The sequence below is a fragment of the Lissotriton helveticus genome, chromosome 2_1, assembly GCF_964261635.1.
Source record: "Lissotriton helveticus chromosome 2_1, aLisHel1.1, whole genome shotgun sequence".
NCBI lineage: Eukaryota > Metazoa > Chordata > Amphibia > Caudata > Salamandridae > Lissotriton > Lissotriton helveticus.
Genome location: NC_136059.1, coordinates 1,105,178,619 through 1,105,191,864, shown reverse-complemented (window position 1 = coordinate 1,105,191,864; position 13,246 = coordinate 1,105,178,619). Strand labels below are relative to the sequence as shown.

The 13,246-nt window shown below is 41.2% G+C and overlaps 1 protein-coding gene across 2 annotated transcripts in view; it reads left to right on the top strand.

Annotated features, from left to right (window-relative positions):
- Positions 1 to 13,246, top strand: part of LOC144818458 (bile acid-CoA:amino acid N-acyltransferase-like) — a 295,075-nt gene that overhangs the window by 212,905 nt on the left and 68,924 nt on the right. For both annotated transcript variants that reach the window (XM_078675917.1, XM_078675918.1), the window contains exon 3: positions 7,258 to 7,460. In XM_078675917.1, coding sequence (XP_078532043.1) covers positions 7,258 to 7,460 — 203 coding nt within the window. The remainder of the gene's footprint in view (positions 1 to 7,257; positions 7,461 to 13,246) is intronic.

Genomic DNA, 13,246 nt, shown 5'->3' with positions numbered 1-13,246 from the left:
CCGGATGATGGCGAGAGATGTCAATGACCTTCGTGGTAACGCGCTGTTGAGTGCACCCTGAAAAGCTGAGGCCATTGGAATACAAAAATTCACACGGGAGCCTTCCCGTGCAGGATGCACCGGCTCAGACAAGCGAGCGGCCAAGGCAGAGGAACCCTTCCAATCTGTCAGCACAGCACGTTGTGGGTAAAATGACTCGCTTTCACAAATCGGATCCTACTAAAGGAAACAAACATTATCTCCAAATCTGCTTTAATGGAACAATCAATGCAGCGCAAAAGAACTACTATGACCAGCATGCAGTGTGGATTAATTAAAAAAATCATGTAAGTTCCACAAATGACAATGAACAAATGAGCATGCGTCAATGAAGCGCGTTCCAATGAAAAGCAGGAGAACGCCTCTGATGAAGTGGTAATTGGACCACAGAAACGCGTCAGGCGAACGTAACTTCCCGGATGATGGCGAGAGATGTCAATGACCTTCGTGGTAACGCGCTGTTGAGTGCACCCTGAAAAGCTGAGGCCATTGGAATACATATATATATATATATATATATGCTAAGGTGTATTGAAGTATGAGTGGGTGTATGAGTGTCTGAATGGATGATATAATAGGTGCATGACTGACTGTATAAGTGAGTGATTAAGTGTGTCTTACTAAATGCATGGGTTAGTGACTAAACTGTGTAAATGTCTTTATTAGTCTGTTAGTTGGTATGTAAGCGGCTGCATGACTTGGTGAGTAGCTACATGAGTGTCTATATGGGTTATTTATGGGTTGTCTGAGTATCTGTATGGGTGCCTGAGTGTCTTTGTGCTGTGTGACTCTGTGCATGGATATGTGAGTGGTTGTTTCACTGTGTGTATGGGTTCAAGAGTGCATATGGAAACAGCTGTATGGGTGGGTGAGTGCGTGTATGGGTGTGTTGGTGAGTGGATGGATATCTCAATCTCAGTGGTGCATGTGTGAGTAACTACATATGTTTCAAAGCAGTATATGTGAGTGTTGGAGTATATAAATGACTATATGTGAGAGTGAGTGATTGCAAGAATATCTGTGTGGATGAGTGTGTGTTTCTATGAGTGATTGTTTAAGAGAGTAAGTCTGTGTTAGTATCTGTATAACTAAGTGCGGTGGTGTGTGTATGACTGTATAAGCAAGGAAATGGGCGTGTGATAGTTTCTTTGCATGATTGACCAGCTGTAAGAGTAACACTTTGGGTGAGTGGCAGTGTGTGAGTCTATATGGATGTATGAGTGGCTATATCAGTGGCTGTGTAGATGGATGACTGTGTGTATGAGTGTCTGTATGGGTTAGTGGGTGGATGTGTGTGTAGACGTATGAATCACTAAGCAGGTAAGTACTAGCTGCTATTGGTCTGTCTATGGTTTTGATATTGGTGCTCTGTATTTTAGGAAGGTTTTATTAGTGTATGAGGCGGTGCATCAGATGATCATGTGGATGATGTCAACAGTGATGTCATTTGAGATGTCATCAGTGATGTCACTGACCATGTCATGAATGTTGTTATATGTGACGTCATCAGCAGTGCATTGCAGGCGTGCGTGTTATAGTTAGCTTAACTAACTATAACGGCTGAATTTCTCTGGTTTTGTACGCGTGAAATATCCTACTAACTATAACGTCCTTGAAACCTGTGGTTTTTTCAGTGAATATCTAAGGTTTTTAAAATGCTAATTTCTAACTATAACGTCCCTGAAACCTATGTTTTTTGTGAATATATATATATATATATATATAATATATGTGTGTGTACATAAACAAAATGTACATATACAAAAAACATAAACAATTCAATAACAAATAACACTAATGAATTTAGGCATTAATAAAATATTAAACATTTAAAATCACACAAAACATGTGTGCTAAAAAAACTATAGACATTAAAATAAATGTAAAAATAAAGGGGCAATGTGGGTGATTGAAACCTCCAGCAGTACCTGGTCAAGCACAGTTGTGCTAGTGTCCTAGGCCGCTCCATCGGGCACCACCCCAGTATCTCGGTTCTGTGTGGACTAGAGAGTACTCAATTCCATCACTTTTCTTTTTTACAAAAGTTTATTGAGCGGAAAACAAAGAAATGTTGATACATCTTAAAAATTAATTAACAATATTAAAATAGATATAGTTCATCATGAAACACAGAAAATAATTCATAACATAGATATAATATTTCGTGCTAAACATTTATTAAAGTGTGAAGTGCTGAATTAGCTTTAAGAAAGCATGTTCTGACAATAAAGAAAAACAATATTATTCGAGGATGATAACACCCAATTAACACTAACCCTCATTGGCCTAAACAAAATATGATACATCGCTACAATCGGTATGGAGTCAACTATGATATACTCTAAACTACATCGGGTCCCTTTCTACTCTCTCCAAGACCAGAGCCGAGCAAACCATTAAGTTTTGCTTAGGCCTCTTCGAATTTCTTTGTATGAGTCATTTTATTGTACCATTGTATGTATGTAGGTTCTCGGGTTGTCCTCCAATTCTGCAGAATCAGGGATCATGCCAATAAGGAGGCTATTGCAATAAAAAATATCCCCCTTTCTATAGTTTTAAAACATTTTCACATAGTTTAGAGAAGCCAAAAAGTGCCTCAGCAGCCTCTGGCAAATTGTTGGATCTCCAATTAATTACTAAGAGCCTCAAATATTGTATCCCAAAACTGGGTCAACATTGGGCCGGTGACAAAAGTATGGAACCAGTTGGCTGCTCCTAACAGCGAGCAGCGAAAACATTTGTCTTCCAAGTCAGTAAACATTTTGTGGAGGACTTTCGGTGTACAGTAAGCCATCCAGCATGACAAGGATGACATTCGCTTAACATTGGCAACCCTTAAATACTTGTTGCTGAGTTGTGAGATCGTCCGACCTTTTCCCTTGATTCCGCAGAAGTATATACCTATTGCTGCCCCCTCTTAATCTTGCTCTAAAGAGAGCAACTGTTAGTGGTGATGACCCTGCACTAGCAACAAGACAAAATATCTTCATTAGATGCATTATCTGAAAATTTAAAAAAAAGAATGGCATGCAACTATGAGTGCACCTGGCTTGAACTCAATTCAGTCACCAAGACTTACACTCATTCCATCCCCAAGGCTAATGAGCTCATAGAGAGTCTGTCCTCTGCCAAGTTTCTCAGTACCTTTGATCTCAATCACGATACCAGCAGAATGCTCTGACTAATAGAGAAATAGAGAGATCAGCATTGTCGACCCAAGAGGCTCACTTCCAGTTCAGGGGGAGGCCCTTCGGACTAAAGAATACCCCTGCCATCTTCTAGAAGCTGGTGAAGAGGGTCCGGGCTAGGACCGAGGTGTATTGTTCCACCTACCGAGATGAAATAGCTGTATTCAGCTCCAGCTGGGAGGAGCATCTGTACCACCTCCAAGGGCTGCTTACAGCTCTGCAACAGTCAGACCTGACTATCAAGGCCTGTAAGTGCCAGACAGGGCAGGGAAATGTGTTGTATCTGAGACACCAGGTGATATGGGGAAAGTGCAGCTACTCCAGGCCAAGATTGAGGCCATTGTGGCCTGAGAATCCCCCAAAACTCAGACTGAATGAGGGCCTTCCTGGGCCACCCTGGCTACTATTGGACATTTGTTAAGGGCTATGGTACCATTGTTACCCCCTTAACTTATCAGACTTCCAAGCAAGAAGCAACCAAAAAGGCGATCTAGGCAGAGGCCTTTCAGGAAGCCTTTGACTCCCCCAAGGACTCCATGTGTACGGCACCTGTACTCAGGTCTTCTGACTACTATAAAGGATTTATTATGCACACTGATGCCCTCCTTTAATCCAGGACAAGCAGAGTGACTCCATGGACTAGGTGGCTAGACTCCTGTGTTAGCTACAGGGACATAACAAGCACCTGAGACCTTGAACACTGCTGCTAGCCTCTGCTGAGGTGAGCCCTGATGCACCAAGTGGTGCCCCCCAGGTCCTGATCCCCTAATTGTGGTGTGAGAGTGGCTTCCTTCTACCAGTACTCAAAATATGGGACTTGGATAATTGTGCATTAAACTGCCCTGAGAACCAAAAGGAGCCCAGGATCTACATGCAAGCTAATCCGCCAAATGTGCATTGCCAGTGGAGTTGACATTGCCACAGCTCCCACTACGTTCTTCTCTGCAGCAGCAAATTCTCTTCAGTGGCTCCTATCAGCAGCTGTAACCATTCTTTTGGAGCGCTCCTTAGCAACACCTTGCAGCCCTGTCCTGCTGGGTGAATCCAAGCTCCAGAAATACTTCAAAGTCCGAGAGTAGAAGTCTTCACCGGGCTCGACGACGACCAGCACCCCATCAACAAGGATGAACTCTTAAGCCTGAATATCTAGCTTTTCCGACCTGGAGTTGTTCCCACCATCATCAACCACTTCACCCAGAGATCGTGTAGACACTCCCTCTTGAAAACAACCTCCTCTCGGCTACAGATTTATGTCCTACTCCACATAGACGCTACATTCTCCAGAATTTTTTCTTGAAATTTCTTTTAAGCCCAACGGTCAGCCAAGACTGGGCCCAATCCATTCATGTCTCCTGGAACCAGATGCCCACCGTTGGTGCTTTGATTTTTTTAGCGCTAGATTACACTCAAATATTTAAAATTCATACTTACGATTGTACTGAATGGATTTAATTTGTTTGGGTGTAATTTTATTCATTAAAATGCTCTCTATTTTTCTAAATTGGGTTGAGAATTTTCTTGTGTTGTGTTTTCGCTGTAATACTATTTGTGTGCTACATAACTATTTTATATATTACCTCTAAGTTAAGCCTGACTGCTTTTGTGTCAGTTTATCAGAGGCTTAAGTACATGTTAATTTTGTGACTTTTGTGGTTCACCCTGAGAAGGATTGTGGTTGTTGCCTGAGTGGGGCTTCAAACCCCCTGAACCAATAACCCAATTTCTTACATCTGTGTATTGTTAGTATGGAGAAAATACTGGCCTATCAAGACTTAGAAAAGCTGCCAAAAGTGTTAACAGAGGATGGACATTGTATTGTTGCCCCATGGGTTTCTGGATTACTTTGTGTGTTTATACTGGTTCCTCTGCAATATTAATATGCCACCCATTTTATAATTATTTCAGCTCATGTCACCATCATGGTTCAGAGTTTGCTAGATCAAACAATTAATCAGGAGTTTTTATAGCGTGGCTGCTCACCCATAAGAGTCTCAAGGTGCGGAAGGGTGGGAGTTTCTTATCTGTAGATTGTCTCACTGTTCATACCGCAGTGGCTGTATGAGTGGTCCAAGATTTCTCCCTACATTTGGATTAAATTCACCCATTTTAGAAAACCTGATAGAGCAATGGTGGTTCCTTATATTGTATGGAACTGGCGATTTTCCCATACTTAGCCTCTTTGGAAATCCAGTGCAATCTGGCAGAGAGGTGATATAATGGGGAAAAAATATAGGACTGGGAATTTGCTCAAAACAGGCTGAAGCTGAAAAGAGTTCAGAGATTAATAACACTGCCTGGTTCATACAAACGTGAAAACAGAGAAAAAAGACCAAATTAATAGTCAATAGGATATCACGGGAGGAGTATTGTGCACACAATATAAAAGAGAAATAAATTAAGAGGTGGGCATTGAAGAACAGGCCAGAGACAATGCTACGCCTAGCTTTTTTAATGTTAATGTTAATGTTAGTTGCATTGTAGAGCACAAACTGTTACCCGAAGGTGTCCTGCTCTATGTAAATACCTGCTGGAGGATCAAGCAATAGGGGTATTGACTTGCCTAGTTTGTGAAAAGCCATGTTTTTAATGCCTTTCTAAAGACAATTAGGTTGGTCATGATTCTCAGGTGTATTGGGAGGGCATTCAAAGCCTTAGCTGCATTTGGCTATGAACCTTCTGCCACCTCATTTGGCTTTTCTCACAAAGGGAACCACTACCAATTTAGCATCTGATGACAGCAGTGCTCTTTTTGGAGAGTACCAGCTGAAATGTTGTTTTAAGAAGTCTGGCCCAGTTCCCTGAAAGACCAAACATAGACCCTTGAACTGAGTATGCTTCCTGACTGTCAGCCAATGAAGATTTTTAATCTCAGCTGTGACTGAAGCATACTTGATGCATTTTTCATAGTAAACTGCTAAGCTTTCTGTTACCTGTGGCAGAAAAGGCTGTGGTACTAAACCAGATACTACTTGTATGGGTTATTTTTTGTCATTAGATTGATCTCCACCATGGGCAGTTAAACCTGAGTATAAAACATGTTGACTATGCGGTATATTCCAGGAATCAGTGACCTACCTGCCTTGCATATGCCCTATACTCCTAGAAGACCACAGAAGGCTGTTTCGGCACCTCTGGACTGAGGAGTGGTCACAGACATTACCATCTGTCATCAGTTTCCTATTGAACAATGCACAGCTGCAAGGGATCACTAAACTTGTAAAATTCCTGGAGAACATAGACAAGCAACTAAGAAAAATCAAAGAAGGAGAGGAACCTTAAATTTTAGCCGCTCCAAAGACGACCTTCAAATAGAAATACAGCCTTGCTTCTTAAAGTACTGGTTTCTATCTAAGCAGACCGGACAGTAATAGTAAGCTTTTCCATGCTGAAATTTTAACCAAAGATACATTTTTCAAGTTAATAGTTGCTTATCAAATTCCATTTTTAAATTATTAACAGTACCACCATTGATTGAACCTGTTTGAAGATCTATAGTTAATCTACGGATGTGTCAACATTTCTGTTACAAAGTGTTGCACTGCCTCATATTTTAAATCTATTTGGCACTACCCCACTTTAATATACTTGATTGTCTAAATAAAGTATTTTGATTATTGTGAGATTCTACATGTATTCAGACATGAGCAACTAAATCCCAGTTAAGACTGGGAGAATCAGATGTTTTTAACAGTATTTCAGAATTTCAGTGAACATAGATAAATCTTCATTTTAGTTATAAGTAATGAGCTACGTGTTTGTTTTACTTGCTGACCAATTTCAATGCAGTATAAATCAATACATCAATGAAAGCACAGTTGGTATATACCAAATCCTCACCTGTCATAGCATAACTGCATGATGCCTTTCTCGGTCTCTCCTGGCACCCAATAATGGACCTTTTACAGAAAGCGTTATCCATATATCATCTGTCAATTATTACATTTATGAGTTTTTACTATCTACCATTTAATCCACTTTTTTTTGCATCCTCAAAGACTGACTTATATCAAATTCCTCTTCTCTTCTGCAGGAGAAGGTCCATTTCCTGGAGTCATTGATCTGTTTGGTGGCACTGGGGGTCTCACGGAGTTCCGCAGCAGTCTCCTGGCCAGTCGAGGTTTTGCTGCTCTCACAGTGGCCTACTTTGCCTATGATGATCTGCCAAGCTTTCTGGTGGAGCTGGATCTGGAGTATTTTGAAGAAGCTGTAAAGATACTTTTGAGACACCCCAAGGTAAGTCCCATTATAGCTTTCTTTCTTTCAAATGTAGGCCAGAAAAGGCAGGAGTCGCTTGAGTGAAAGCCACAACTTGCACTTGCGACTGAACACTACTCACTATTGTTTAGTTTTCAGTTGCTTATTCTCTGTTTATATTTCATATCTGAACTCTGGAATGCAAGCCACTATTACAAGCAAGTGCTTACATTATTGTTTTAGTGACATTGTTTTTTTGTATAACCTATATTTTTACCTGCCCTCAGAATTTACATTGGGTGTGACTTCATGTTTTATTCAGGTATATATTCTACTCCACGCTTCATAACTGAGGGGCCGATTATGAGTCTGGCGTTCTTTGACCACCAGACTCGAGGTGACGCAGCGGTAGCATGCCTGGGGTCGCAATATTCTCAGGCGGCCATTCGGACCGCCACTTTGGCGCCAACTGCGCCAGGGAACCACCGTTCCCTTGCAGTGGCGCAGCGGACAGGAGTATCCAATATGCAGTGAGACCACCATGGAAAGGCTGGCGGTGGGTAAAAAAAGGGGACCCTACTGGGCTCCCATGCTGCCACCGCAATGAGAGCGGGGCTTAGGTTTGCATGCATCCAAGTTCCAGCAGGGCATGAACTGTCATGCCCCCCAAGTTCCAGCACAACATGGATTTCACAGTCCATGCCATTCTGGAACCTCTTTTGCATTCCCATTGTGGTGCCCATTTTCAGGGAACCATCGTGGGAACTTCAAAAGAAAGGCCCACCAGATATGAGTTGCAATCGTAAGCTGGTGGGCAGGCCATTCGCGGCTTTGGCGGTGCTGTGTTGGCACAAAGCCAACACAGCCCCGCCAAACTCGTAATCAGCCGCTAAGGTTTTCACCTTTGTAAAAGTAATAATAGTGTCTTTAATCTTGAGGATCATGGCCGCCTGAGAGTTTTTCTCTCCTGAAAAACTGGAACTCGCTTATTCAAGGGATTTGTTTCTCCCGTGCACAGCCAACAGCAAGGGGAGCTTAATGTCATTCAGTAACCCCCGAATGTCTAAAAGCACTTGAATGTTATGATAGGTCTAACAGTCATGACAAATAGACATGAAAGTAATTAAGAGATGGAGGGGATAGGATGTAAGCTCGGTCGCACTGAGCCATACAGCAGTAGACACAGAGGTATGGTAGTGAAGGAAGAAATGTAAAGGGCTTTTGTGACAGTGGGGGGATTAGTTCACAGTTCTGCAAGTTAAGAGGTAAATCAAAGTGTTAAAGTGAATGCATGGTTTGTTCAGGCACAGACCACACTTGGAGCCTGCATTTCAGTGAAGTACTAGCGTATTGCACAAAGTTTCTACTTTTATTCGGTTTATAGAATTGCCAAGTATTATTCTTTTGTTTTCAATATATGATCAGGGTTTGAAGTGGGATAAGAAAAGTTGGTGGGCGTATCTAAATGAGGCATAGCCATAGAGCTGTGACCAGGAGTCCTTTACAATGGGTGTGATCTATGTAATACAGGGCATGGCCTAAATCAAGTGACTCTAGAACCCTGTGATTCACAAATTGTAAAAGTGAGCATGCAGCCCGAGATGCTCGAAGGCCCAAAGACACCATGGCTCAGTCCAGAAACTGAACACACTAAGATGAGGCTGAAAAAAACCTACGGCCAGGGAACAGAAGTACAAAGGGCCTTGTCCCATTTGAGAAAGATTCAGATTCACGTTTTGCTCTTTTCTTTAAAAGCTTTGCCACAGTCCTTCTACAGAATGTGATAGAAGAAAGCTCACAAACAAAGAAATTACATGATTTTCATTATTGCATCTCTTTACCAAAGCCATGTCAGAAGAATAACCAGTATGTCGTGGGCCCCAGTGCAAGGAAGGAAATGGCCCCTCTGGCTGCAGTTGTAAAAATCAACAATAATAATGGTTTAGTGCAGCCTCTGGGCCCTGGTGCCACTGCACCTGCTGCTCTAGGGGAAGCTACACCCCTGCCCAGCATTGTTGGTCTGACAGAGATCTTTCCTTCACAAATACATTAGTTCCCTTTCCAACCAATGCAGGACCCAAAACATTGGCACTGGAACACCTACCTCATGCAACTCTAAAATAACCAAGAATTGGCATAACCAATAGTTTTCGCCTTTGGGACCTTATAAGTGTTTATCCATGCAGCTGGTTATCCCCTATTGGCATGCTCACATACTCTCAACATTTTCGAATTGTTGTACACTTTTCCAATATGAAATGAGCCACGATACGTTGGACATGAATTGGCAGCATGGCAGCATGCCTGGAGTTTGGGTGCCAAGGCGGACGTGGCAGGTGTAATGGTGACGAGCATGCACGTGTGCCGATGGACCTAGGCAGCATTGATATGATATTGTGAAGGTGGCTGTATAAACGGGGGGGAATGCTGTATTAATGGTGTTGCAGTGTGAAAATATGTTTGATTTGTTTGCTGCTGTGGGGTGAAGACCAAGGCTAGGTAGGGACCAGCATAAGTAGAATTGTTGGCGGCCATTAAAACATAAGCACTATGTATTATAGTGTAAAGTCACAAAATGTACAATTAACAGTGTTATAGAATAAAGAGAAAATGCACACGCACGACCACTAAAAACAAACAGATGCAAAAAGGCCAGTCTTTTTTTAAAAACTTGAGTAGAAATGCCACAGTAATAAAGTATAAAGCGCAGTATATTTCTTTTTAAGAATATATATAAATATGCCATGGTTATATATCGAGCCCAATAAAATAGCAGTAAAAATGTAGCCTTGGGGATGATACAAATGTTAACGTGGTACAAAAATAGAGTATAAAGGATTCGTCCAGAATTACAAAATGTTTACCAAACGTTAATACTTACAACAACAAAATACACATAAACAGTAAGTGCAGCTGTAAGGTGGGGTAGTTATGTATATTTATTCAGCTGAAGTGACTTGAGGTGAACAGTATTTACTGCTTAGGACCATGAAGAGATGCAGCGGCTGCGTTAGGCCCGCTGCTGGTATGGAGGGTGCTGAGTGGGGGTATGCTATGCCAGGGTTTCGTGGAGCCTATGGGGTCATCTTTGGCACTAACATACAGTAAATACAAACATTTAAAGATATAGCAGCATTGCAGCATGCCTAGAGCGTGGGTGCCATTGTGGGACGTGGCCGCTGTAATGGCACCTAGTGTGCACACGTGCCGATGGACCTAGGCAGCATTTTTAACAAATCGCACAATGTTTACCAAACGCTATGGGGGGGCTGAGTTGGGGTATGCTGTGCAAAGGCTTCTTGGAGCCTACGGGGTCATGTTTGGCACTAACATACAGTAAACAAAAACAAGTACACATGCATAATACAAAAAGTAAAAATCTTCAAAAACGAACTCATCAGTCAGCAGAGGCCTCTAAATGAGAATGCTTTATAGTGGCAAACAAATTAAACCCTTTGTAGATAATCAAGTTGTGTGCTTTTTCTTATGAACATCCAATATTTCTGTAATTTATGCAAAGGATACTATCTCAAGGAACTGCTGACTTTAAACATGGTAAGTAACCTGCAGTTGTGTCCACAAGGATGAGTTTGACAGGTATTACTGTATTAACCATATTAGTTCTGGGGTTTCACTGACATGTACCCCTTGATAGCCATGTTCCAATTGATGGAGCGCCTAGTAATTTTTCAATCAGAAGTGCTCATTACGTTATATTCAGTTTGGCTCTACACAGGTGGTTGTCTATGGAAATAGATGAAAATAGCAAGAGCAGCGAGAGGTGGCGGAGTGAGAAAATGTTTGTTTTAAATCTGTAATGCTGCCGTTGGAAGCATGCCTACAGTGCGAGTGTCATGGTGAGGCGTGGCCGGTAACAAGCGCGCATGCACACCGGCAAACCTTGGCAGCATTTTTACCGTGAAAAAAAAAGAAATGTACAATAACTCTGTTACAAACTTTTAAAAAATGTACACAGAAAGCTAGCAAAATACGCGAATACATTACCAAACATGTATTCTCACATCGGGTGAACGTGTTTTGTACCCACAGCGCATTCACCCACAAATAAATTACCACAAACACATAAAGGCACTTAAGCAGCATGCGTGTCCCTGCTTGCTTCCACGGCAATACTCCGTGGGAGTGAACTTCTAACAGAAGCTGTGACAAACACCCACTATTAGCCATTTGCAGGCTATGTTTTTTAAATTTGGCACGCAAAAGCCAATGCAAAGTGTAGGAGGAGTCAGGCCATACAAAGTAAAGACAACAGATCGCCTAACAGCGCACGCTGTATAGGCTCGACATAATAAAAAATACTATGAGATGGACTGCAAGCAGGCTCCATGGCTCACCATTTACTAATGAGGTGTGCATGTAAAATTATATGTGTACTCAAAACAGTGCTGATACAGCAGCAAAAGAAGACGTTGTCCTCCGGACCTGTGTGTAATGCAAAGACCCTTGTGATGAGTCCCTTAGGAGAACGCAGTCCTGGATAATGATGATCCTTATCTTTGACAACAACAGAAAAGAAAACTTCCCAGGCCTTCTCTCTCCTGTTGGTAATTCTCTTTGGTGCAGTCACGGGAAGTGCATCAGTGAGTCGCGTAACTGCCTGTCAGTCGCTGTGTTCTCTCTTTGTCTACCTACAGCATTATGCCTTTTTTCCCAGGCGTCTATGAAGACTATCGCTCAAAGTCATGTTCTTTTTACAGGGAGAAAAAATAATACTATCATCACCCTTAGCATCAAACATAAAAGAGAAACATTAATTGCTTCTCACAATTAACTGCCTACATTGCCCTAAATATGTGGGTTACCTACCACCTGGTGGATATTACAAGTATTAGTGCTAAAGCTAACAATGATGAGGTCAAAGGCACATATGCATTCTCTTTCTTCACTGTGCAGGCCGGGGATGGCCTACTGGAGCCATTCTTGCTTAAAGAAACCTTTTGAAATTTCGTAAACTGTGAAAACTCTATTTGTTCTCTCAAATGCCTGATGCTCTAGTACTAGAACACACTATTCGGATAATCATTTATTCTATACATTTTTAAATCAAATCATGCTTTCCTGATAACTTTCATGTTTGACCAAAGTCACCCACTGGCCTTTTATCTGCTCTATGAGTGTCCTTTGAAGATTATTGCCATATATATCATAACTTTCACAGCAGGGTGCAAACGCCTGAATTTACATACTATTAGATACAAGAAGCCCAATATATAAGAATGTTGATGCGACCAACTTATAGAAGTCCTCACTGACTCCTGAATTTCAGGATTAAGCCAGGAGTACCGTAAGAGTAAGCAACACCTACTCATATCAAGCCCTTTGTGACTTGGTCACAAATATGGGGGCATGATACACAGAGGTGACCTACACTTTTCAGTAAGTTAACTACTTTTTGGTATTCACAAACTTTGAATATAAGTTACCATAAAAAAAATGTAGTAAGTTCAGAACTAAACATAGCCAGCCACTGGTACTGCAACAGCCTCCAATAGATAATATTGGAGGTAGGGACATAAAATCAAATCCCATAGTAAATAATGTTACATTAAATGACATTATTTGAAATAGTTACACATATAAATACATATACTTAATGGTAACAATATATTTAACAGTACATATTTAAAATACAAAATATTTAGAAACCTATTTTGAATATAAACATAATGTGAAAATAAAAATAATTAAAATAATTACATTCATTTGAATAAAATCTATGCAGTACCTTTATTAATTATTAATGCACAATAATGTGCTTGCTATATGTTGGGAATTTCGTTTTTTTAACATTTAAAATTCTAATA